At 42.0% G+C, this 26,488-nt stretch overlaps 1 protein-coding gene across 2 annotated transcripts in view; it reads left to right on the forward strand.

Annotated features, from left to right (window-relative positions):
• The first annotated feature begins 9,036 nt into the window (after positions 1-9,036).
• The window catches only part of CASP10 (caspase 10), a 37,228-nt gene continuing 19,776 nt past the window's right edge, over positions 9,037-26,488 (forward strand). The window contains exons 1-5 of one of the 2 annotated variants that reach the window (XM_087435597.1): positions 9,037-9,192; positions 10,468-10,821; positions 12,213-12,306; positions 19,222-19,357; positions 23,135-23,244. In XM_087435597.1, the coding sequence (XP_087291723.1) occupies positions 10,475-10,821; positions 12,213-12,306; positions 19,222-19,357; positions 23,135-23,244 (687 nt within the window). In that variant the 5' untranslated portion in view covers positions 9,037-9,192; positions 10,468-10,474. The remainder of the gene's footprint in view (positions 9,193-10,467; positions 10,822-12,212; positions 12,307-19,221; positions 19,358-23,134; positions 23,245-26,488) is intronic. The other variant, XM_087435599.1, reaches the window with a different exon arrangement.

The raw sequence follows: 26,488 nt of genomic DNA on the forward strand, positions 1-26,488 counted from the left end.
GATTTCAGCTGTTTTAGTAGATGTGTAGTGGTACCACATTGTTGTTTTAATTTTGCAATTACCCAATGACATATGATGATGTTCATCTTTTCATATCCATATTTGCAATCTGTATATCTTCTTTGTTGAGATGTCTATTCAACTCTTTTGCCCATTTTTTGAGTTGTTTTCTTATTGTTGAGTTTTAAGAGTTCTTTGTATATATCGGATACAAATCCTTTATCGGACGTGTTTTACAAATATTTTCTCACAGTCTGTTGTTTGTCTTTTCATTCTCTTAATAGTGTCTTTCACAGAGCAGAAGTTTTAAATTTTAATGAAGCCCAATTTATTGATTCTTTTTTTCACGGATTGTGCTTTTGGTGTTGTTTTTAAGAAATCATCACCAAACCCAAGGTCACCTAGATTTTCTCCTGTGTTATCTTCTAGAAGTTGAATTACCTTTGTTTCTTTGTCAAAGATGAGTTGATTATATTTGTTTGGGTCTATTTCTGGGCACTCTCTTGTGGTCCACTGATCTTTTTGTCTATTCTTTCACCAATACCACACTGTTTTAATCACTGTAGCTTTATATTAAATCTTGATGTACTCAATGTTGGGAATTTTGAATATACTCACTTGTATTATTTGTTGCATTTTATACAGGGCACATATTATTGTAACTTTAAAAAATAAAATAAAGATTACTTATTGTAAAAAAGGTTCAGTCTCTTTAGTATATATAAATGCTGTTAATGTATTTATTTTAAACATAAATGGCATAATACTTTAAGACTGTTGTCTCTTTTCATCCATGTGGTCATGTCTATATCCATGTCTCTGTATGATATTTAAGTCATTCACAGTTTTTCGCTGTTTAAATCATGATATAAAAAACATCTTTTCTTCCTTATATGGTCAGGACTTCCTGCCCCAGACTTAGGGTTCCCATCCCCTTCTTAGGCCCTCTTCCGGCATAGGTCAGTCCTCTTCCAAGACTGAGCACTATTTCAGCTGTCTTGCATCTTGAATCTCTCCATCTGTCCTTGATCCTTCAGTCTAAAAACAAGCTCTGGGGCCGGCCCCATGGCTTAGCGGTTAAGTGCGCGCGCTCCGCTGCTGGTGGCCTGGGTTCGGATCCCTGGTGCGCACCGACTCACCGCTTCTCTGGCCATGCTGAGGCTGCGTCCCACGTACAGCAACTAGAAGGATGTGCAGCTATGACATACAACTATCTACTGGGGCTTTGGGGGAAAAAATAAAAAATTAAAAGAAAATAAATAAATAAAAACAAGCTCTGACTCCTCCATCAATTAAAGTCTCTCTCTTTCAAGCCACTGTCTTATGTAAATTTTAGGCTAGTCCATACTCTCTCCACTTCCCCCTGTCCCATTTACTCCATACTTCCCTGCTATCTGGATTTCACCTTAATCATTCTACCAAATCTACAAGATCCAAGGGTGACGTTGACCTTAGTTACCAAACCGTAGTCCTTGGATTCTATGGGGTCATTGTCCTCTTCCTTTGTCTCCAGGATATTCCACTATAGAAGTTCTGTCAAGGACTTCTCTGGCCAAGTCTTCTGTCTTTCTCTTCCTGACCCTAAATGTCTTTCTCCTCCTGACCCTAAATGTGGATATTTCCAAGGATCGCTCCTTTGTTTTCTCTCTTTCTATTTTCTCTTTTGACCATCTTGTAGCTTCAATGACTACTCCTATGCCACTAACAAGATGGATATGTCTCGCCCAGACTCTTCTCAAGTTCACGTCTCACCCTGCAACTTCCTGGCAGGTGTTTCCACTTGATTTTCCCTCTGGTACCTCAAACTCAGTATACTCCAAACATTCAAAAAAGCCTCTATTCCAAATCTGCTCTTCTGCCTGTGTCTCCAATTTCAGTTAACAGCACTTCCAGAACGTCCTTTTCACCGTGGTCCACACACTCCTGTATTTCTACATCTAGCTAGTTTCCAGATCAGGTTGGTTCTGTATCTATAATGTCTTTTCCATCTGCCTCCATCGTTACACTTCCCTTGCCTTCATTACCTCTCCATCGAGGTATGGCAGTAGCTTTCTCACTGATTTTTCCTCTAGCCTCTCAATCCTACCATCAGTTCGTACATGGCCACCCAAAGAATCTCCCTAAACTCAGCTTTGTCACCTCCTTAGAAACCTTCAAGATTCTCCAGTGCATACATGATCAGATTTGTTTGTGGCTGGCAGGGGTCGGGGTGTGAGGGTGGGGGGGTGGTGAGGGATGGAGTGGGGAGTGGGACGGGGTGCTTGTGTAGGTCCTGGAGTCCAAAGGACTCAGAGAGCCAGGAGCTCCAATGTCCAAAGGCAGGAGAAGATGAACATCCCAGCTTAAGAAGAGAGAGGAGGGGCCGGCCCAGTGAAGCAAGCAGTTAAGTGCACGAGCTCTGCTGTGGCGGCCCGGGGTTCGCCGGTTCGGATCCCGGGTACGCACCGACACACTGCTTGGCAAGCCATGCTGTGGCGGCGTCTCATATAAAGTGGAGGAAGATGGGCACGGGTGTTAGCCCAGGGCCAGTCTTCCTCAGCAAAAAGAGGCGGATTGGCAGATGTTAGCTCAGGGCTGACCTTCCTCACCAAAAAAAGAAAAACAAAAAAGGAAGGGAGAGAGGATTTGCCCTTCCTCCTTTTTTTTTTTCTTTTTTTTGGTGAGGAAGAGTGGCCCTGAGCTAACATCTGTGCCAGTCATCCTCCGTTTTGTATGTGGGACGCCATCACAGCATGATGTGATGAGCAGTGTTTAGGTCCAAACCCTAGGCGGCTGAAGTGGAGCCCAATAACCACTATGCCACTGGGCCGCTGTGCCCTTCCTCCTTTTTGTTGGACCCTTAATGGATTCGATGTTGCCCCCCTACATTGGTGAGGGCAGATTCTGTTTACTCAGTCTACCTTTTCAAATGCTACTCTCTTAGAAACACTCTCACAGACATACCCAGATATAATGTTTCCTGGCTCTCTGGGCATCCCTTAGCCGTCTAGTTGACACAAAGATTAACCATCACAAGGTTGTTTGTGACATGTGATTGTGACTTATCCTAGATTTCCCTTTCTTTTTTCATTGAGGTATAATTCACATATCATAAAATTCATCCTTTTAAAGTGTACCATTCAGTGGTTTTTAGTATATTCACAGTTGTGCAATCACCACCACAATCTAATTTCAGAGCATTTTCATCTATGTAAAAAGAAACCCCATGCTTGTCAGCCATCATTCCCTATTCCCCCCTCCCCCAGCCCTGGCAACCACTAATCCACTTTCTATCTCTACGTATTTGCCTATTCTGGACATTTCATATAAGCCAATCATACAATATGTGGACTTCTGTGTCTGACTTCTTTCACTTAGCATAATGTTTTCCAGGTCATCTATGTTATAGAATATATCAGTACTGCATTTCATTTTATGGTTGAATAATATTCCATTGTATGGATATGCCACATTTTGTTTATTCATCACTTGATGGAAATTTGGATTGTTTCCACTTTTTTGGTCATTTTGAAGGATGCCGCTATGAGTATTCATTCATATTCATACATTCATATGTATTCATATTCATAAGTTTTTGTGTGGATGTTTTCAATTCTCTTGAGTTCATGTACATAGGAGTGGAATTGCCGGGTCATGTAGTAACTCTATGTTTAACTTTTTGAGGACTGCCAAACTGTCTTACAAAGTGGCTGCACAATTTTACATTCACACCAGCAGTGTATGAGGGTTCCAATTTCTCAACATCCTTGCCAACACTGTTATTTTTCGTCTTTTTTAACTCTAACCATCCTAATGGATATGAAGTGGTATTTCCTTATGGTTTTGATTTGCATTTTCCTAATGACTAACGATGTTGAGCATCTTTGCATGTGCACATTGGCTGTTTGTATATCTTCTTTGTAGAAACATGTATTTAAATATTTTCCCATTTTTTAATTGATTGTCTTTTTATTGTTCAGTTGTAAGTATGCTTTATCTATTCTGGATACTAGTCTCTTATCAGATATAAGATTTGTAAATATTTTCTTCCATTCTCTGGGTTGTCTTTTCACTTTCTGGATAGCGTCCTTTCCAGCAAAAATTTTTTATATTTTGACGTCCAGTTGATCTATTTTTTCTTTTGTTGCTTCTGCTTTTGTCATCATATGTAAGAAACAGTTGCCTAATGCAAGGTAATGAAGAGTTACACTTATGTTTTCTTGTAAGAATTTTATGATTTTAGCTCTTACATTTAGGTCTTTGATCCATTCTGAGTTATTTTTTGCATATGGTGTGAGGTATGGGTCCAACCCCATTCTTTTGTGTGTGGATTTCCAGCACCATTTGTTGAAAAGAATATTCTTTCCCCCATTGAATTGTCTTGTCACCCTTGTGGAAAATCAACTACTATAAATGTAAGGGTTTCTTTCTGGACTCTCAATTCTATTCCACTGATCTATCTGTCTATCTTTATGCCAATACTGCACCGTCTTAATTATTGTAGCTTTGTAGTAAGTTTTGAAATTGGGAAGTGTGAGTCTTCCAACTTTGTTTTTCATTTTCAAGATTATTTTTGCTATCCTGAGCCCCTTACATTTCCATGATTTTTAGGATCAGCTTGTCAATTTCTGTAAAAAAGGGCAGCTAGGATTTGATAGTGATTGCACTGAATATATAGATTGATCTGGGGAGTGTTGCCCTCTTAACTGAACTCCTTTTTGCATACATTGATATCAGTGACATTTCTTGTCACTTGCCTCGTTGTAGATTTTTACAGACATGGCAAAATCATGTGCTGCCTTTTTGAAAAATTATTAACTCAAAGTCTAAAGCAGTTTTCTCTCTATTTTTTGTCCTAGAAACAACAAACTATCCTCTAAATGAAAGGCCTTTCTGCCTCTATCTTTTGTTTCATTTTTTAGCAGTGTTAAAAAAATTTTGCTCCTTTAACCACATCCACTTAGTTCCCTAGCCAATCTAATGCTAGTTTGTTGAAAAATATCCCCATCTTGTGGAACTTTGAGGTTTTGTCACTCCAGAATTACCTCACTTCTTGACCCAAACCCACTTAGATAAGAAAGGGGAATTGGAAGGCCTTGGGGATTCACAAGACTGGGGAAGGGTGAATTTAAAGATCACCTTGCTAATTCTACATTTGGGTTTATCCTAAGAAAATAATTATAAATATGTGCAAAGATTTATCCATAAGAATCTTCAATGCAGCGTTGTTCACAATAGCAAAAAATTGGAAACGAATTAAATGTCCAATAATTAGAAATTGGTTAACATCCATGGAAGAGAATATCATGTAGCCACTAAACGTTATGTTTTCAAACACCATTTAATGATATGAAAAAAACATATGTATTGTTAAGAGAAAACAGTATAGCTCAATTTTTGGAAAATAATACAAAAAGAGAAAAATGAAAGGATATATGCTAAAATTTTAACAGTAGTTATAGACTATGAATAACTGTGTTTCTCTATGTTCCAACTTTTCTACACTAAATATTGGAAGTTCTTCCCTTCTTCTTCTTCTTCTTCTTCTTTTTTTTTTTGCCACTTTTGTAATAAGAAAAGAGACATGTTAAAATAGATCAGTTTGTAGTAGAGTGAATACAAAACGTGTTGCACTCTACTTGTCTAGCTACAACTTCCTGCTGGTTGACTATCTGGAGATCTCAAGGGTCAGCTTTAGCTCAAGCAATTCCTTGGTCATGTTGGATTTCAGTATTTGGAGATCTGTGCTGGGATCCTTATCTGAAAAAGTCTTCCCCTTCAGAACTTAGCTTCACCGTACTCCCATATACCCGGAATAAAACTGGTCCTGGGAAGGTCTGGAGCGTGGATAGAGGAGGGAGGGAGGGAGGGGCCCTGGAAGCCAGGGACGGGATGGCTAATCCAAAGATTTTAGTACTTCGGGACCGGTGGGTGCAGTGAAGCCTCGGGGCGTGAGCTCCTCTCCAGCTGGTACACCCACCTCCACTGTCACTTGTGTTCATTATCTAGTTCACGAGTTTTGTGAAGTCTCCTTTTATAGACTTTGAGGGTGGGGAACTTGGACCAGATCCTCGATGTAAGGGAAAGCCAACTCCTGTCACCAACCACCCCCTCCCCAGGGGGAAAGAGAGGCAGTGAGTATTTCCCCTTTGTCAGTCACCAGGGCAGGAATAGATTCCCACCACTGTAAAAAGCTCTGAAGGTTTTGATTGGCTCTTCGTGTGGGCCCAGTTGACTGCAACCAATCAGGAAAGAGGCTGTAAGAAATGTTTCTTCTTCCCACTGCTACCAACTCCCCATCACCATGCCCTCAGAAGTTGTGTTCTAAACGGAAAGAAGTGTGAAATGCTGAGTACAAAGGACGTGGCACACTGTCTCCCCTTTGTAACTTGGTTCAAGGGTTTCCTTTGAGTCGGCTAGCAGTACTAGGGTAAAGTTTTTTGACTTGAGATGTCTCTCTTCCACCTCTGCCTTCCAGGCTTAGCTCAAATATCTCCTCCTCTAAGGCACCCCCATCTGGGTCCATCCCTTGCTCCTTGGGGCTCCTGTGGCCCTTAGGTGAAGCCCCTCGCAGCATCACCACACCTTGCCCAACAGTTACCAAGATTACCTTAGGTCACGTGGAGTTACAGGCAGCAGAAACCTTGGGATCAGGAGCTGGGATTTGGAATCAGAGACACCTAGTTTTGAGTGCTGAATTCCCGTCTCTTCCTAGCTTTGGGATAATGGCAGGATACTTCGCCTCTCTGAACTTTGATTTCCTCCTCTATTGAATGTGGATAATAGTGCCAACTCTAGACAGTTCATCAGAGAAAAAGGGATCAAGAAATGGTAGTAGTCACAGTGATTACGGAAGGCAGACACGGTGTTTTATTCACTTTTGCTTTCCAACGGTGCCCAATTCAGAGCTTTACATGTAGGAAGAGCTTGCTAAATATTTAATATTATAGAATGAAGGTTAAAAAAGCTAATGTACCTTATGAAGAGGATAAGAATTGATAGTTTCACCAGATTGCCTCTCCAAATGGCCCAAGGAAAGAAATAGTTATAATTGAACAACTGAATAGAAGACTCAGACTTAGATAGGACAAGATAGGGCTTGTCTATCCTTATCTTTAAAAAAAAAAAAATGTGGTAAAATATACACAACATAAAATGTATCATTTTGTGGGGGAAGAGGGAGAATCCCCTTCTGCCCCTTTCCTTAAGGTCCTTCTGGCTGGCCAAATAATTAAGAAGACAGGTTAGCAGGAGAAAATAATACCAAGTTTAATAACATGTATACATGGGCGAAACCAGGGACGCTGAGTTTCTCAACACAATAGCAGAAATTCTCTTGTTAAATACCATCTTCAGCTAAAGACAAAGGAAGATGTTGGGGGTGGGGGGAGTCAGTTACGGGAGATTACCACTAAAGCACAGTAAACAAGAGTAAGGTTATTATGCAGATTTAAGGCCTCACCTTCCACATTGATAAGTTTCTAGAAATGAGGTCATCCCCCCTCTTCCCAATACAGAGAGGGAGATACCTTTACAAATGAAGATTTCCCTTATAAATGTAAATGTTTGGTAACTCCTTGCAGGGCCATCTAGAGAATGTGGCCAGAGAGACAGAATTTTTGATAAGATGGGCCTGTTGGTGGCTTTCCTATTGTAACATCTATTTTACATTATATTACAGCCATCAGATAGAAAATCTGTTCCAGGAAGGACTTACTATGTCAAATTCTTCAGGCAGTTAGTGGGGGAGGTCAAATGTCTGTCAGAGAAAACAATCAAGGTAAAGAGATATGTTTCAGGGTGGCCAAATCTTGATCTCCCACAATTTCAACCATTTTTAAGTGTACAGTTCGGTGACATTAAGAACATTCACCTTGTTGTGCAACCATCACCACTAGGGCTTGTCTTTTTTTTTTTTTTTTTTTTGTGAGGAAGATCAGCCCTGAGCTAACATCAGATGCCAATCCTCCTCTTTTTTTTTTTTCTTTCTGAGGAAGATTGGCCCTGAGCTAACATCCATCTTCCTCTACTTTATATGAGATGCTGCCGCAGCATGGCTTGACAAGCGGTGCATCTGTGCACGCCTGGATCCAAACCTGCCAACCGCCAGCCGCTGCAGCGCAGCATGCGCACTTGCACCACAGGGGGCAGGGCTTGTCTTTCTTCAACACAGAAGTTCTCTGGATAATGCCTCGGATGTGGAAATGGCACTTTAATACATCTGTTAATAAAGCATCATAAATCTTACTTTTTTTCAGAGATAAAACCTCTTTCTAAGGTTCTGTACTTCTTCCCGGAGCTCTGCACATTTGAATTAGGTGAATTATGGTGTAGTGACTTAGAACCAAACTTGCTGGTTTAAATCTTGGCTTCCCCACTAGCTCACTGGGTGACCTTGGACAAACTACTTAAGCTTCTTTTCACATCCTAAAAGAGGCATTATAGTAAAAGTATTTATCTTAGAGACTTGGGGTGATTCAATGAGTAAATCATGCCTGGCACATGGTAGTTGTGAAAAAGCATTAGGTATTGTTTTTATTATTAGAAATAATGTCTTCCAAGTCTCTTTCCTGCTGGCCTGAATGTGCTGTGAGGGCAGATTCATCAGTTTTGTCTACTGTTAATGGAGTTCCTTGCAAATACCTCCAAACGGCCTTTTGGTCCCACTCCCCCTCCCTTTTTTGCCTTTAAAATGTTTTTTGTTGATTTGCACATGGACTTATTTGAGAAAGGGTTAAGATGGCTGACCCCTATTTCATGAGCTTTTGGGGTTCTATTTTAAAGTTAAGTGCGTTTGGGGCAGGAGATGGTTAGGAAAATCAGCACTTCCTTTCTTGACCGGCCCGAGGCTACAGTGCTCAGTGCCTTCCAGGAGTTGTGTAGGAGCTCTGGGCTTCTCCTGGAACATCTCGAGCTCCCCGCTGGGAAAGTTGTGAATCCGCCTTTAGGAGACGCTGTTGGTCAGGGTTATCCTAACCCCAGGGAAGGGGAGGGGAAAAGGCATAGGAGGCATTGATGACGTCAGCAGGAAACTAATACCAAATTACTCAGATCTAGTTTTCACTTGTAGTCTCAAGTTCTCTTCCCGCGCAAATGGGAGCTTCCTTGGAACTTGGAGCACCCTGAAGTTTCTAATCTCTTTAAAGCTTTGTTTTCAGGCAATTTCCCCAAGAACCATTTACCTCCAGAGGATCGGTGGAATTTGATCTGAAGGTATGTAGTTAACTCTCTCCTGCTGGGTCTCCCTCTCTAGCCTTCTCCTTTGTTCAGGGCAGAGAAACTTGCAAAAACTCTTGTCAGCATCGGCACTGTTTCTGCCTGGATTGATTAGCCGTGCCAGGAAAAATGAAAGTTTAAAAAGCCCCAGGAAGGCTCCAACACAGCCTTTTACCGGCAGGAATACGCTAGTCCGAGAACGGAGTGCAGGCTTGCCAAAGCTGGAGATTGGAATCTTCAGGGAGCTACAAGGCAAATGCGTGATGCGTGAGAATAGGAACATGATTCCAGAAACCAATCATTCGGTTTCTAGTCTCACAGGGCGGCTAGAGGGGAGACCTCAAGGATGATGACATTAAAATGGCATTTTTTTTTTTTAGTTTCTTTTTTCTAACAATAAAAGTAATATATGTTCATTGCATAAAATTTGAGAAACTCAGACAGGAACCCAGAAGAAAATTTATATTATCTATAATCTTACCACCTAGATAGAATCACTCTTTGTTATTGATGTTTTGTTTCTTGCTATGTTCTCCTTCCTTTAGACAGTAGTTTCTTGTTTCTAAATAGCCAAGACTTGCCTGGTGAATATATACCTCAAGTCATTATAGAATGAATAATATTACATTGAAAAATTTTATCAATTTATTGCTCCTCTGATTAGAATGAAATTGAGTGTAGAAAATACCACCGTTTATGAACTGGTCAGGTGGAAATACCTACTTAGGTCATTTGTGACTTCCTACATTGATCTGAGCAGCCCTTGTCTAAAACCGTTTCTCTCCGGGGTCTGGGATTGTGGCTTCTGATTATGAGAGACACAGGCCTACCCCGTTATGGTTAGCAGTGTTATCTTGTTGTCCTTGGGTTGGTAGACACTTCAGAAATACAAGCCCCCAGATGGCTTTATTTCTAAAACGAAAGGCATAAATCTAAGTGCTGTTTCTGCCGTTTGGTGGGAATGAATTGAGAACTCCAACCGGGAGAAAGTGTGCTGTGTCATGCTCCCTTTTGACTAGCCCCCACCGGAGAAATCACGGTAAACTGAGTTCCATAAACTCCAGACCTCCTAAAGGGTTAATGTACAAGTATTGGGGTTGAGTTTTCTGGGCTGTTGGTTTTTGAAGTAAGCTTGCAGTGATTTTTATTTTTCAGCTCTTCTAGCAAAGTCTAATGCCTGGAACAGAGGGAGCCTGAACTGGAGGAGGGCGTGGGAAGCTAGGGTGCTGTGTGTCCTCTCTCTCTAATGCCCCACCTCTCTGTCTCTCACAGGCTGGCCATGACATCTCAACCTCAAAGCCTGAGTTCCAGTATGGATGATAACTGTACAATGAACTTCCGAGGGAAGCTTCTGGCTATTGATTCAAACCTGGGGGATCAAGATGTGGAACGCTTGAAGTTTCTCTGCCGAGACTGTGTCTCCCACAAGAAGCTAGAGAAGTCCAGCTCAGCCTTGCATATTTTTGACCATCTCTTGACAGAGGAGCTGCTGAGTGAGGAAGACTCCTTCTTCCTGGCGGAGCTCCTGTATATCATCAAGCAGAAGTCACTGCTGCGGCACCTCTGCTACACCAAAGAGCAGGTGGAGAGCTTGCTGCCCGCCAGAAGGAGGGTTTCTCTGTTCAGGTGAGGGGGACTGTGGTCAAGACAGGAGGGCTTTCCATTTAGTGTTCGTTCAGGCACTGGGCTTTGGAAGGAGGCTGGGGTTAAGATTTTTTTCTTTTCTTTTATTTATTTATTTTTTTGGTGAGGAAAACTTGCCCTGAGCTAACATCTGTTGCCAATCTTCCTCTATTTTTCGTATGTGGGGTGCTGCCATAGCACGGCCTGTTGAGCGGTGTGTATGTCCACGCCCGGGATCCGAACCTGCAAACCCTGGGCTGCCAAAGCAGAGCATGTGAAGTTAACCACTATGCCACTGGGCCAGCCCCAAGATCTTTTTCTTATCTACCTCCTTGGATGATACAGTGATTCTAAACCAGGAGTTCTCGCAGCTTTAGGTGCTAGTGAGATGAGAGGTTGGGAGGTCAGCAGAGCTTCAAAACCCAGCTCAGGGTTTGGGTGGCTTCCCTTTGTTTCGCTCCTCACTTCCTGAGGTTGCCCACAGGCTCCTGCTTCCCAGCCATCCTTCCTCCCGTGAGTCACTGTGTGTCCACCTATACTCAGCGACTTGAGAAGAGAGGCATGCATACTTGGAGCCAAATAAGTGAAATGAATAAGGAGATGTGTCTCTGGGGTCGGGAGGGACATCGCTTACGCCATGTCCAGTTACGTTTTTGGGTGAAACCCAAAGAGATAAAATACAGGCATCAGGCCTCTCATGGGTCAGACCTTAGACAACACTGTCCTAAATTGTCCGCTGACGTGGTTTCTACATCAGAGAAGCTCACAAGGAGGAGCCTTCGTGTGTTCTCTTATGGCCTGTGCAATGAGAATCCTTCAGGCCGCAACGCTCAAACTGGCTCCCAGAACCTGAGCTACCCTTGATCAGTGAGGGAATTCTGGAAATCGTTATCTCCACTCTGCTGGTTAAACACCCGAGGAATGGTCTCTGGCATGCAGAGGTGTTAGTGTGTGATGAAATACTCCGTTTTTCTGGTTGTCGATTATGTGACTGTCTAGAAGTTGGGGAGTTTCCTTCCTTTTCAACAGTGGACGTTAGCTGACTGGCACCAGGTCCTCTCTGACAAGGGCTTATAAAGTGAGCTGAATTTCTACAATGGAGTTGGGGGGAGGGCATGCCAAAATTGAGTTTTATGCCTTGCTGGTGTGATGCAAAACAACGCTGGACTTGGATCAGAAGGCCTGCCCCTGCTGCTTACTGTGTTATCTTAATTTAAGAGGCCACTTTAAGCTCAAAGTTTTAGTTTTTGAATCTATAAAATGGGGTTAACAATTATCCACTCACAGGGCTGTGATCATGCGCATGAGAGAGAACGTTTGTGAGAGCACTCGATTTCCTGTGCTGTCCTCTGCAAGGGCAAGGCTTTATTTGTCTCTTTGGGTGTGTGTCCTAGAAACCTGCTGTACGACCTGTCAGAAGGCATGGACTCAGACAACTTAAACGGCATGATCTTCCTTCTGAAGGACATGATTCCAAAAACCCAGATGGTGAGTGGGTCATATGGAATGGGGTCTTTGTGAGCATTTAATCAGGGTTTCGGAAGATGCTGGAAAGGGTTTAAGGAGGGTTTAGATAGTATCTTACGGTGGTGAGGAACATCCACTTTGGGGTCGATGGGCCTGGATTCTGTCCTGGTTCTGCAACTACCTCCTGGATGTGGGGCAAGGGATTGAACAGTTCTGAGTCTCCATTTTCTCATTTGTCATATTGTGGACAATCATACTACTTCCTTCCAGGACTATTGGGAGGATTAGATCAGAGAGTGTACACAAGCATTAGTCTGGGGCCTGTGTTTGGCACATAGTAACCAGGCAATAAGTGATTAACTGCTCTTGGCATCCACCGTGTTTTACATATGGAGCTGTGCAGGGCACAGCAGGGAATTGAGGAGGTGGTGAATCACGCAGAGGGAATGTGTCATTCATCACTTGCGTTAGTTGAGTTCTGAGGGAGCCATGTGTCCTTTTCAGTGGACCTGACAGTGTCTCCCATCTAGAGTTTCTGTGAAAATCAAATGAAACAAGTGTTTGAGGATGTGCTGTGTAAAGGGCTGTAAGGTGCCTTGAAGTAATAGTACTGTTTTTATTTTTTTGTGTGTGAGGAAGATCAGCCCTGAGCTAACATCTGCCAATCCTCCTCTTTTTGCTGAGGAAGACTGGCCCTGGGCTAACATCTGTGCCCTTTTTCCTCCACTTTATATGGGATGCCGCCACAGCATGGCTTGCCAAGCGGTGCGTCAGTGCACGCCCGGGAACCGAACCTTGGGCCGCCAGTAGCAGAGCGCGAGCACTTAACCACTACACCACGGGCCGACCCTGACATCCTCCTGTTTTAGTTTTCTACATTTTTTTTCTTTTTATCTTTTTATTCTTAAAAGAAAGAAAACCAACAAAATATGAGTACAGAAAATGACACAAAACAAACATACAGCTTATAAGGCTAATCCCCTTGAAACCACCACCCAGGTCAAGAAACTGAATTTTGCTAGCTGCTCCAGAAACCCCTCCATTTGCTCTCTCCCAATCCCAGGCCCCTGCCACCCCCCAGGAGTAATGCTGTCCTGGCTTTATTAGGAACCACATTCTTATGTTTCTGTATGGTTTTATCACTTACCTGTGCATCTCTAGACCTCAATTTAGTCTTGATCAGTTTTTTCTTTTGTGTCTTTTAATCTACAGGTTAAACTCCCCTCCCTCCAATCCCTTTCTTTTTCTTCTTCTGTTGATCAACCCCAGGACAGCTGGCCTGTAGAATTTCCCCCAGTCTAGGTTTTACTGATCGCTCATACTTGTGAAGTTCAGTGGGCTCCTCCATCTTTGCATTTCCTGCAAAATGGCAGCTAGATTCCGAGTCTTTGTCAGACTCAGGTTGGATCCTTTTGGCAAGATTAAAGCTGTTCTTGTGTTGTGTTCTTTCGTCAGAAGGTACACAATGCCTGGTTTTCTCTTTTTTGGTGTTAACAACTGTTGATGTTCAACAGTTCTATATATTGGTTCTTTGGGGGTTGCAAAATAGAGATATTAAAATTCTATCATTTCGTTTTCTCCTCCTCTACTATTTGGTTACTCAGTCATAGTTTATGTATAAATCCTTGATACCTTCTTTTATTTACCCAGTGTTCAAGATAATTGACTGGTTTCCTGTCATTCTCTGAAAGTGACCCATTATAAAAAATATATAAATTTGAGCTCATGGATTTAAACCTATTTCATGTGTTTCAATACTTTGCAATTATTATCCTTATTGAAGTTCAAATTGTCCCATTTTTTGCCTAGTGGTAGCCTCTTCAAGTTGGTTCCTGAGTCATTTTGACATTACCCTAGTAGCCTTGGTATGACAAGATCTGTCAGGTTCATTTTGTACATTTTCTGCCCAGACCTAGAATCCATCATTTTTCCAAAAAGCTCTGGTTGCTTTTTATGAGAAATGTTATTTCAAGACTACAGACTAGATGCTGGAGATGCTCACTGCTTCTGCGTTGATGACTGCTTCTAGTTTTTTTTTTTTCCAAAGGATAGTGCTAGGAATTGTGTGTGTGTCTATTTTTTTTCTTTGTTTTAATATAAAATAATTCATGAATTTATACTGCTGTTTTCAAGTCAAATTCATGGTTTTAATTAATCTCTTCTATATTATATCTGTATCTTCTTTTTTCCATACTGAGAATCCTGGTCCTCATGTCACAGGGGATGATAGAATTAGTTACATGATGATTTCTTTTATCCCGCAATACACATACAACACTCCCAGCATATCAATATTAATACTTCTACCACCAATATTATTATTCACAACAGTTGAGACATTTATTTTGTGTGTGCTATACCCATTCTCTCCCCATTTGTTTTTAGGGTTGAAATATGTTTACATTGTCAGAGTATATAGCCACTATATACTACACTCTCTCTTTTTTTTTTTTTTTTTTGTGAGGAGGACTAGCCCTGAGCTAACATCTGATGCCAATCCTCCCCTTTTTTTCTTGAGGAAGAGTGGCCCTGAGCTAACATCCATGCCCATCTTCCTCTACTTTGTATGGGACGCCACCACAGCATGGCTTACCAAGTGGTGCATCACCGCGTGGCCGGGATCCAAACCTGCCCGAGCGGGGCCACCGAAGCAGAGTGCACACTTAACTGCTTGCGCCACCAGGCCGGCCCCTACACTAGCTTTTTATTTAATTTAATTAAATTAATTAATTAATTAATTAATTAATTTATTTATTTATTTATTTTGTGAGGAAGATCAGCCCTGAGCTAACATCCATGCTAATCCTCCTCTTTTTGCTGAGGAAGACCGGCTCTGAGCTAACATCTATTGCCAATCTTCCTCTTCCTTTTTTTTTTTTTGTTTCCCCCAAAGCCCCAGTAGATAGTTGTATGTCATCATTGTACATCCTTCTAGTTGCTGTATGTGGGACGCCGCCTCAGCATGGCTGGAGAAGCGGTGCGTCAGTGCGCACCCAGGATCCCAACCCGGGCCGCCAGCAGCAGAGGCGCACACTCAACCACTAAGCCACTGGGCCGGCACCTACACTCTCTTATTAAATATTTATTTATATTATTTTTACACTCTCTCTGTTTTATTCCCCATTTAGTCCTCTTTTTATAAGTAAATATATATGCGTGTGTGTATATATATTAAGTACACACACACATATATCCTAAGCATCCATGAGTTCTTGGAGAATTAATTAAAAAGCCAGGGGGTTTTGGGGCTGGCCCAGTGGCGCAAGCGGTTCAGTGCGCATGCTCCGCTGCAGTGGCCTGGGGGTTCGCCAGTTGGGATCCCGGGCGCGCACCGACGCACCGCTTGTCAGGTCATGCTGTGGCGGCGTCCCATGTAAAGTAGAGGAAGACGGGCATGGATGTTAGCCCAGGGCCAGTCTTCCTCAGCAAAAAGAGGGGGATTGGCAGATGTTAGCTCAGGGCCGATCTTCCTCATAAAAAAAAAAAAACCGGGGAGTTTTGTTTTAGAGAATACTTTTTTCACGTGCTTGCGTTTGCATTGGTGCAAAATGATTACCTGCTCAAGTGACAGCATTTTACCTTAAATGCAGAATTTCTCAACATTAGAGGAGATTCCTGTAGTTTGAAAAGCTCTCCAGGTTATTCTGATAATATTCTTTCCCAACTTTGGGCATCGTTTCACGATCGTCCAGTCTCAGGGTTTATAAATTAAATGAGACCACTTTCTGTGGTTCTACCTCTCCGTACAGCAGGACAGGAGTCTTGACCTCCCGCCACGGGGTGGCAGATGAGGAGAAAGGCATTTGTTAAAGGAGTCCATGATTTCCCACTAAGAAAAGCTGGGGAATGTATTTCTCCCTCTGCTGTTTCCACGGGTTCTGGACCTCTACAGAAACATTTTTATGGTCAGGACTATTCCAAACGCTTATCTCCCTGCTAAATTAGCTTTCAGGTCATCGAAGGCCCATGCTCAAGTAGCCAAATGATTTTATGTGTTTCTCACTCGGTACAACAGTAAAAGGAGAAGTCACTGTGTTCAGTTGTGGCATAGAACTGTGGAATTACCAGGTCAAATTCTGGAAAACTGCACTTCCTTCTTGGATTCCAAATGATCTCAGCTTTATTCTGAAGGAGATCTAATTCTTCACGTCAGAATTGTGGCTGAGTTATGGCCTCAGATAATCCAGGTCGATCTCTACTGGACTTTGTGATCAGGCCAGCCTTCTGAAGTGCATAAAGGACAATCGCTGAGCAACCCGGATGAGTTTCCATACCAGAGCTTAGTATGGCTGCCTTATCTACAATTGCAATTGCAAAAGGTTTTATCACAGAAATAAATTCTTTACCAGCCAGCGGAGGAGGGCCTGAACACGCCTCGGTCAGAAAGGAAGGATTCTAAATTCATATGGTCTCTCTAGAAGGATAAAGATGACCTCTGTAGAGTGTTCTAGGTTTCCTTTTTGATAGCTTTCATGCAAACTTACAGCTGCCCTCACACATCTTGAGAGACACAAACAACTGTCAGGAAATCCGTTCTCTGTGTAACACTCAACCAGAAGGAAATCACACCCAGATTACTAGCTTTTGAGCAAGGAAGCAGAGCGAAAGAGCTTTCAGACTCTTCCTGCCGATACTTGCCAGGGTGGTGTTCTTAAACTAGATTAGCGTACAGGCTTCTTTTAAATTGTGTTACTAAACATCTAATAAACTTTCTACAAAGTATAATGAATTTCCATCATTGCGTCTGGAATCATGTCTTAGCCCCTTTTCTTCCTCCTGGTAGGATGCTGTCAAGATAGGAGTTTCTGTTTTGAGGTTCAGAGAGCTCATTTACATGTAACCTACTACTATATTTGCATATAACCTTGTCGGGGGTTATATGCAAGTATAGTAGTAGCTGACTCCTCTGCCAGCTGGTCAGCTCTGGGTGAGTTGTCCTTTACCACCTCCTGTCTCCTGCTTTATTCCCTAGCCAAGTTGTTGTTGCTGTGCTGGGGCTGCAGGTGGGGACACACACATTTCTTTGCCTTTTCGGTTCTCCTACCTGTCTCTGGAATTTCTTGAAAATTTGTAATCTCTTTTGATCAGATGAGGACAGAAATCAGTTAAGACTTTGTAACTCTGGCCTTTCCCTTGGTTGTTGGCATTTTGAGTGCCTTGTTTGGACACACACACACACACACACACACACACACACACACTCTCATTAATCCTTTCTCATCCTTACATTACTGCGCTGTCTTCCTCCTTCCCTTTTTTTTATAATTTTATTTATTCATTTATTTTTTCCCCCAAAGCCCCAGTAGATAGTTGTATGTCATAGCTGCACATCCTTCTAGTTGCTGTATGTGGGACGTGGCCTCAGCATGGCTGGAGAAGCGGTGCATTGGTGCATGCCCGGGATCCGAACCCGGGCCGCCAACAGCGGAGCGCGCGCGCTTAACCGCTAAGCCATGGGGCCGGCCCTCCTCCTTCCCTTTACTGCCAAACTTCTTGAAAGTATAGTCTATACACACACACTTTCCACCAACTCAACTCTTAGTCACATTCTAGTGCATTCCAATATGGCTTCAGCCTCCATCGCTCCAATGAAACTTGCTGAAGCCACTATGAGCTTCCTCATAACCAGATTTTTAGTTTCTCATCATTTTTCCCATATAATTTTCTCTGCTTGGAATGTCCTTTCCTCTGTTGGCTGTGAAGGCCTAGTTGTCCCTTGAGACACGATTCAAGTATCACCTCCCGCGTGCAGCTTGTGTGAAGCCAGCTCTGTGGAATAGATGAATGATGAATCAATGAATGGTGTCACCATTTGAAGTCACCTTTGACTCTTCCGTCATTTGTTCACCCACTTCCAATTGATCTCCAAACTCACCAAATTATACTTCAGAAATGTCTCTCAAATCCAGTGGCTCGTCTGCATTTCCACCGCTAGCTTTAGACCAGGTCTAGATTATCTCTTCGCCAGAATATTTCATCTTCCTGCCAATATTTTCTCTCTAATCCATTTCCTCCTTTAACCTAGCCCCGAGACTTTTATTTAAAAACAAATCTGTTCGTGTTACTGTTCTTCTTAAAAATCACTACTGGCACCTCTTGATTCATGGGCCCCTTGCTCAAACTCCTCACGGTGTCCCTTCCCAGCGTGAAGCAGCCCTCTGTTCCAGCCGTGACCTCGCTCTCACTCGTACTTTGTACTCAGGGCTGCTTCTCAGTATTCCTGAACGCGCTGTCCCTTTTCAGCCATTAAGCATGTGTGGAGGCTTCTCCCCCAGTTCTCCCCCTGCCTCTCTAACTGCTTCTGTGTGCACTTAGATGCTGTTTAGATATTCACTTTCTGATTAGCTGCTCCTTTCTGTGGGCCCTAATATAACTTTGTTCGTAGATAGTTTTCATAACCAGATTGATACACTGATTGAGAAGCTGCTATCACTGAAAAGACTATGGTGCCTTCTACCGCATATGTAATTCGATATTAAAATAATACTAGCCGCTTTGCAGTTTTTCCCAGGAGTACTTAAGAATTTTTTCCGTTTAAAATAACAAACACAAAATTCTCTTAAAACATTTTCCCCGCCTTTCTTTGGTGCCCCTGTTTTGCTGCTGCCCTAATTCATTCTATCATTTATAGCTGTGAGTTAGAGGCAGCATAGCTCAGTGGTCAATAAGACGGGCTTTGGCATCAACTGCCAGAGTTCAGATACGAGCTCTGTCACTTATTGGCTCTGTGACCTCGGAGAAATTACTGAACCTCTCTGTGCCTCAATTATTTCATATTTAAAATGGGGATTATAATAGTATCTACCTCACTGACTATAGACACTCTACCTTATTCATCAGAGCAAAGCCTGGTGCCTCGTGACCACACAGGTGATGTTCAATGAATGAATGAATAATCGTAGGCGTGTAAACGTGACTCTGTTGATTCTCTTGCAGACTTCTCTAAGTTTACTGGCACATCTGGAGAAACAAGCTCAAATAGATGAAGATAATCTGACGTTACTGGAGGATCTCTGCAAAAAAGTTATGCCTAACTTTATGAGAAAGATAGAAAAATATAAGAGAGAGAAAGGTAATGAGCTTATGCTTGCTTGCTTGCCCCAGACCCTGGGACTTAAACCAATTGGCCATGTATGATGTTTACTCATCACTCTGACAATATTGTCTTGGGAGAGCCAGAAATCTCCCCATTTGTTGATTCCACACACGTTTGTTGAATGCTTACTTTGTAGTAGGCTCTGTTTTAGAAGTTGGAGATACAGCAGGTTTCAGAGCAAAGCTCCTGCCCTCTGGAAGCTTATATTCTAGCGGGTGAGAGTAGTTTTAGATGAATGTTTTCTTCTGATTCTTATATGAGAGTGAGAGTACTGTACAGGAAATTTTTTTGAAGGAAATAAAAACGGAAGAGGCAGGATGGCCTGGGGGTTAAGAGTGGGGTCTTAGAGTCTGGTTGCCAGGACTCCACTTGTTAGTGGTACAGTGGCCTTTCCTTAGCCTTTTAGGTCTCTCTTTTGCCATCTGTAAAGTGGGGATGGCAATAGTACCTACCTCATGGGTTTTTCTGAGGATCAAATGAGGTAATTCCTATAAATGCATTCTGGCACAGAGTAAGTATTCAATCCATATTGTTGTGAATATATTTGTTAGAGAAGAAAGTCATGAAAACTTTCATATTCTCAGGAACTACTACCAGAGAAGAATTTTATTTTCTTGTTTATTTTTCAGTTTGTCTTGTAAAGGTAGTAATGCTGTGGTATTACACAGAGGTAGTAACACAGGGCAGAAAGCAAACCTGGCTGCCTCCCATACGTCAATATGCTAAATATTTATGTTTTTCTGAGTCCATATGTCTACTGTTAAACAAGAGCTATAAATAAAAACTCATAAATATTCTCATGAAGCTTTTACACCACACCCATATTTTAATTCGAAGAGTCAATCTAGTGTGCAAATTTCTCTGGCTGAAAACGAAACTAGCCCAAATGAAACTTCTCTCTGAGAATTCTATTAACACAAAATGAGTTGAGGAACAAAATATACTGTTGTTAAATTGATAAAATCTCCAACAATAACCAAAGCAATGAATAAGTGTATTATATAAGTAAAAGTTATGAAGAATAAAGAGTTCTTCTAACCAACAAGTTATCCAGTGAGAAATAAAAAGCAGGAAGTTGATGTCGAAGTACTTTTGGAATCCTCTGCCTTGAACTCTGAACGCTGAGACTTTTTTTTCTGATCACATTGCCATTTTCCTGTAATGTCGTACCCCACACAAAGTAAACGTGTGGCAGGTGGTCAAATAATAATAATCATTATTATTATTATAATAATCTTATTTTGGGTATTCGAACTCTGGAGAAGGCACTCTAATTTTTATGTGGTAAATGCCTCAGTGAGTCTTGAGGACTGAGCTGTATATCAGAAGAAGAATTCTTTTTTTTTTAAAGATTTTTTATTTATAGAACGCCCCAGTAGATAGTTGTGTGTCACAGCTGCACATCCTTCTAGTTGCTGTATGTGGGACGCGGCCTCAGCATGGCCGGAGAAGCAGGGCGTCGGTGCACGCCCGGATCCAAACCCGGGTCGCCAGCAGTGGAGCGCGCTCACTCAACCACCAAGCCACGGGGCCGGCCCAGAAGAAGAATTCTAACTTTGATTTTTCTTTTCTACAACCTACCTGCTATGTGATCTCTTTTGGATGTTGAAAGAAAAAACTCTTGTTTTCCTCTACTACTATCTCACCAACACTTCTGGAACACTTTTGACCCCAGATGTGTGCGTTTTTCCATACCAAGAAATTCTCTAATTCTCTGCGGACACCAACTGGATGTCCTAGGATTTAATTCCATTCTGACGCTCACGGGAGTTAGCACAGAGCCTAACTAAAGAAAGTTAAGGGCTCAGTTCCCCGACTACCCCCCACTTCAAAGATTTTATTTATTTTATTTTTTCCCCCCAAAGCCCCAGTGGATAGTTGTGTGTCGTAGCTGCACATCCTTCTAGTTGCTGCATGTGGGACTCGGCCTCAGGATGAACGGAGAAGTGGTGCCTCGATGCGCACCCGGGATCCGAACCCGGGCCACCAGCATCGCAGCGCGCACACTTAACCACCAAGCCACAGGGCCGGCCCTACCCCCCACTTCAGATGCCACTTGCAAGTAGTGGGTCCCCAGATTATCCACCGCTTCTGTCTGACTTGGCTACAAACTGGGGGTTCCCATGACCCCCTCCTCAGGTTCAGTAATGTGCTAGAATGGCTAACAGAACTCAGGAAAACAGTTTACTTAGTAGATTATTGGTTTATTATAGAAAGATACAACTCAGGACAGCCAAATGAAAGAGATGCCTAGGGCAAGGTATGGGGGAGGGGACACGGAGCTTCCCTGCCCTCTCCAGGCAGTTCATTCTCCCAGCACCTCCACGTGTTCACCAACCTGGAAGCTCTCCAAACCCCTTCAGTTAGGGTTTTTATGGAGGCTTCAAATGCAGGCACAACTGATTAAATCATTGGCCATTATGAGTAATTCAACCTGTAGTCCCTCTCCCTTTCCCAGAGGTCTTAGGGTAGGGCTGAAAGTTCTAACCCTGTGATCACATAGTTGGTTCCTTGGCAACCAGCCCCCATCCTGAGGCTATCCAGGAGCCCCCAAGCACCAACTTCTCCTTAGCGTACAAAAGACACAACTTCAGAGGTTGCAAGTGCTTTAGCAGCTGTGTGCTAGGAAAGGGGGCAGAGACCAAATATATAATTATTATTATATCATAGGTGTCAATTAATATTTTAATCTTGACGTTCTGCAGTCCTAAGAGTTTGCGCCTAATTCTGCCTTTTAGGATGAAGGACTATAGGACTGAAAAGATAGTAGGTGTGCAGATTTTAGACTTTTCTCTAAGTGACTGTGATCCAAAGACAAAGTTTATTGTATCTGATTAGGACACAAACTCTGTTTAAGGGCCACCTGGATAACTTTCCGAGTTTTCTTCCAAGCCTTGGTGTTTGCTTTAGTATTTTAAATTTATTACGAAAAATAATGTACAATAATTATAATAAAATTAAATAAAAATGCAAATAATGACAACAATACAGAGTGTAGAAGATATAAGGAGATCTTCTCCTCCTTCCTCCACTGCCAGCCCATTCCCCAGAGATAACCACTGTTTGGAGTATATTTTTGTAGCCTTTCTTCTATATAGAGATAATTGTGTGTGCATGTGTGCGTAGATAGACAAATATATATTTAACTAAGATCATGCTAATCTTATTCTGTAACTTGCTTTATTCTGACCTAATATATCTGACATTTTCCCATGTATATAATACAGATATAGCTCATTCTTATTGACGGTTCCATAGAAATACATTTTATTATGTAACATTTATTTAATAACCACTTCTGAGTGGTTTTTCTTTTTCTTTCTTTCCTTCTTTCTTTTCCTTCCTTTCTTTTTTTCTTTTTCATTTTGCTATTGTAGTCTGAGTTCTGGTTTTATTTCTTGAGATAATGCTTTTGTAATCTCTACTTGGCAATTATCTGACACTTTAAGCACTGTAAATTCTAAAATAGCATTTAGTAAAGTATATACTAATTTTAAGGAACTAATAAAATTATAAAAATAATAAAAACAATAAGAAATAAAATATAATAATACAAGGAATGAAAATATAACAATAAATAAAAACAATTTATAAATTCACATTTTTTCCAGGTATATATGTGGGCCTCTTTAAGTAAATGGCACTACAAAGCTACAGGTCCCTGTAAAATAATTTCTTTTGATGATTGGTTATCTTGCATTGCTGCTAGTCAGAAGATGATTTTTGTTTCCCCATCTGTGGTTGTATTTCCAGCCTCCCAGGTAGTGACACCTCCCGTAGACAAGGAAACTGAGTTGTTGGATCCAGCAGAGGAGGAACTGTTTTCCCGTTCGGACATTAAACAAATCTTCAGAGCCTTACCGGTAGGTTCGCTGGTGTGTTGGGAAATGTTTAACCACCAACTCCACCACCAAACCCCTCAAAAAAGAGAGAGAGAGGCCCTGATTTGTAGCGTTTGGTGTAAATATTGCCACCATGGCTGATTTCAAGCTACCAACATGACATCAACTGGATTGCAGAATTTCTGAAAATCTAGCAATTGGCTCTCCCTAACTGGTCTGAGCTGACTCCAGTCACCACTGGGTTGCTTTGAAATCATTCTATTCTTATCTGTGAGACTCTATCGGGCCAACTTCAGGGGGTGCGGCCTGAGCAGTCACACCGGGTCCATACTTTTTCAATGCTCAGCTGTCACTGTTTTGAAATTCTTAATAATGTATGAACGAGGAACCTCACATTTTTATTTTGCCCTAGGCACCACAAATATGTAGTGTGTCCCCCCCAGAGGGCAAGACCTGGGTTCCTGTAGTGCCCAGCAATGGAAGGGTGGGTTGAGGGGGAGACATTGGGTGGGTTCCTGTAGTGCCCAGCAATGGAAGGGTGGGTTGAGGGGGAGACATTGGGTGGGTTCCTGTAGTGCCCAGCAATGGAAGGGTGGGTTGAGGGGGAAATGTTGGCCGAACTTGCAATCTGTTCCTCACAACATGATCATGATCCTTGGGAGACATACAACATTCTTCTCTGGGGTTGAGGTTGCTTCCCAGTGGACTTGGGCAGTTCTGTTTTGCCAGCATCTGTCAGCATCAATGAAGTTAGCTTGGCCTTGGTATTTTTTGTTTTGTTTTTTTTTTAATTGTGGTAAAATACAAGTAACATAAAATTTATCTCTTGACCATTTTTAAGTGCACGGTTCAGTACTGCCCAGCACGTTCACATTGTTGTGTAACCTATCTCCAGAACTCTTTTTATCTTGCAAAACTGAAACTCTACATCCATTAAACAGTAACTCCCTGGGGCCGGCCCCGTGGTTTAGCGGTTGGATGTGAGCGCTCTGCTGCTGGCGGCCCGGGTTCGGATCCGGGCTCGCGCCGACGCGCCGCTTCTCCGGCCATGCTGAGGCCGCGTCCCACATGCGGCAGCTAGCAGGATGTGCAGCTATGACACACAACTATCTACTGGCGCTTTGGGGAAGAAAAAGGAGGAGGACTGGCAATAGATGTTAGCTCAGAGCCGGTCTTCCTCAGCAAAAAGAGGAGGATTAGCACGGATGTTAGCTCAGGGCTGATCTTCCTCACAAAAAAAAAACCCAAAAAACAAAAAAACAGTAACTCCCTGTTCCACCCTTCCACCAGCCCCTGGCAACCACTAGTCTACTTTCTGTCCCTATGAATTTGATTCTTCTAGGTACCTCATATAAGTGGAATCATACAGTATTTGTCTTTTTTTTTTAATCCTTGAACCTTATTTTTTGTTTGTTTGTTGAGGTATAATTGATATGTAACATTAAATTAGTTTCAGGTATAAAATGTATTGATTCGATATTTGTAGTATTTGTCTTTGTGACTGGCTTATTTCACTTAGTATAATGTCCTCAAGGTTCATCCATGTCACAATTTTCCTCCTTTTTAAGGCTGAATGATATTCCGTTGTGTGTATATACCACATTTTGTTTATTCATTCATCCACTGATAGACACTTGGGTTGCTTCTACCTTTTGGCTATTGTGAATAATACTGCTGTGAAGATGAGTGTACAAATATCTTTTTGAGACCCTGCTTTCAGTTCTTTTGGGTAAATACCCAGAAGTGGAATTGCTTGATCGTATGGTAATTCTATATTTCACTTTTTGAGGAACCAACATACTGTTTTCCATAGCAGCTGTGTCCTTTTGCATTTCTACCAACAGTGCACAAGGGTTCCAATTTCTCTACATCTCACCAACACTTTTTATTTTCTTGGTTTCTGATACTAGTCATTCTAATGGGTATGAGGTGGTATCTCATTGCAGTTTTGATTTGCATTTCCCTGATGGTTAGTGATGTTGAGCATCTTTTCATGTGCTTCTTGGCCATTTGTGTATCTTCTTTGGGGAAATGTCTATTCAAGCCCTCTGTCTATTTTTTAATTGCGTTGTTTGTGGAAGTTTTATTTTTTATTCTTAAAAATCCTTTCATATCTTCTTTACTGCTTTCATGGCTTTGTATATATATATTTTTTTATGAGTAAGACTAGCCCTGAGCTGACATTCGATGCCAATCCTCCTCTTTTTGTTGAGGAAGACTGGCCCTGGGCTGACATCCATGCCCATCTTCCTCTACTTTATATGGGACGCTGCCACAGCATGGCTTGACAAGCGGTGCATCGATGCTCGACCGGGATCTGAAACAGCGAACCCCGGGCTGCCAAAGCAGAGCGCTCACGCTTAACCGCTACACCACTGGGCCAGCCCCATGGCTTCATATTTTTACAGTTATAATTTTTTATTTTTAAATTTGGAATAATTTCAATGTTATAGAAAAGTTGAAAGAATGCAAATAATACAACACTGTATACTGTTTATGCAGATTCACCTGCCTGTTGTTGACTTTTATCTTATTTACTGAATCCTTTGCATGCTCTATCTTTACCTATCTATCTATACACACACACACATAATTTCCCGTTTTTTTTTTGTTGTTGTTAGGAAGATCAGACCTGAGCTAACATCCGTGCTAATCCTCCTCTTTTTGCTGAGGAAGACCGGCTCTGAGCTAACATCTATTGCCACTCCTCCTCCTTTTTTTTCCCCAAAGTCCCAGTAGATAGTTGTATGTCATAGTTGCACATCCTTCTAGTTGCTGTATGTGGGACGCGGCCTCAGCATGGCCGGAGAAGCCGTGCATCGGTGGGTGCCTGGATCCGAACCCGGGCCGCCAGTAGCGAAGTGGGCACACTTAACTGCTAAGCCATGGGGCTGGCCCCATAATTTCTTTCTGAACTTTTTGAGAGTAACTTGCATACATTATGGCTCTTTATCCCTAAATACTTCAGTGTGTATTTTCTAAGAATAAGGAAATCCTTTCACAGAATTATAGTACATTTAGCAACGCCAGTGAAGTTAAATTAATACAATACTTTCATCAAGTATAAGGTCCATATTTCAATTTTGTCTGTTGACCCAATAATATTCTTTTTTTAATTAATTAATTAATTAATTAATTAATTTTTTTTGTGAGGAAGATTAGCCCTGAGCTAACATCTGTTGCCAATCCTCATCTTTTTGCTGAGGAAGATTGGTCCTGGGCTAACATCCGTGCCCATCTTCCTCCATTTTATATATGGGACGCC

This window comes from Ceratotherium simum, chromosome 9, assembly GCF_057802395.1.
Source record: "Ceratotherium simum simum isolate JZ-2026a chromosome 9, ASM5780239v1, whole genome shotgun sequence".
Classification (NCBI taxonomy): domain Eukaryota; kingdom Metazoa; phylum Chordata; class Mammalia; order Perissodactyla; family Rhinocerotidae; genus Ceratotherium; species Ceratotherium simum.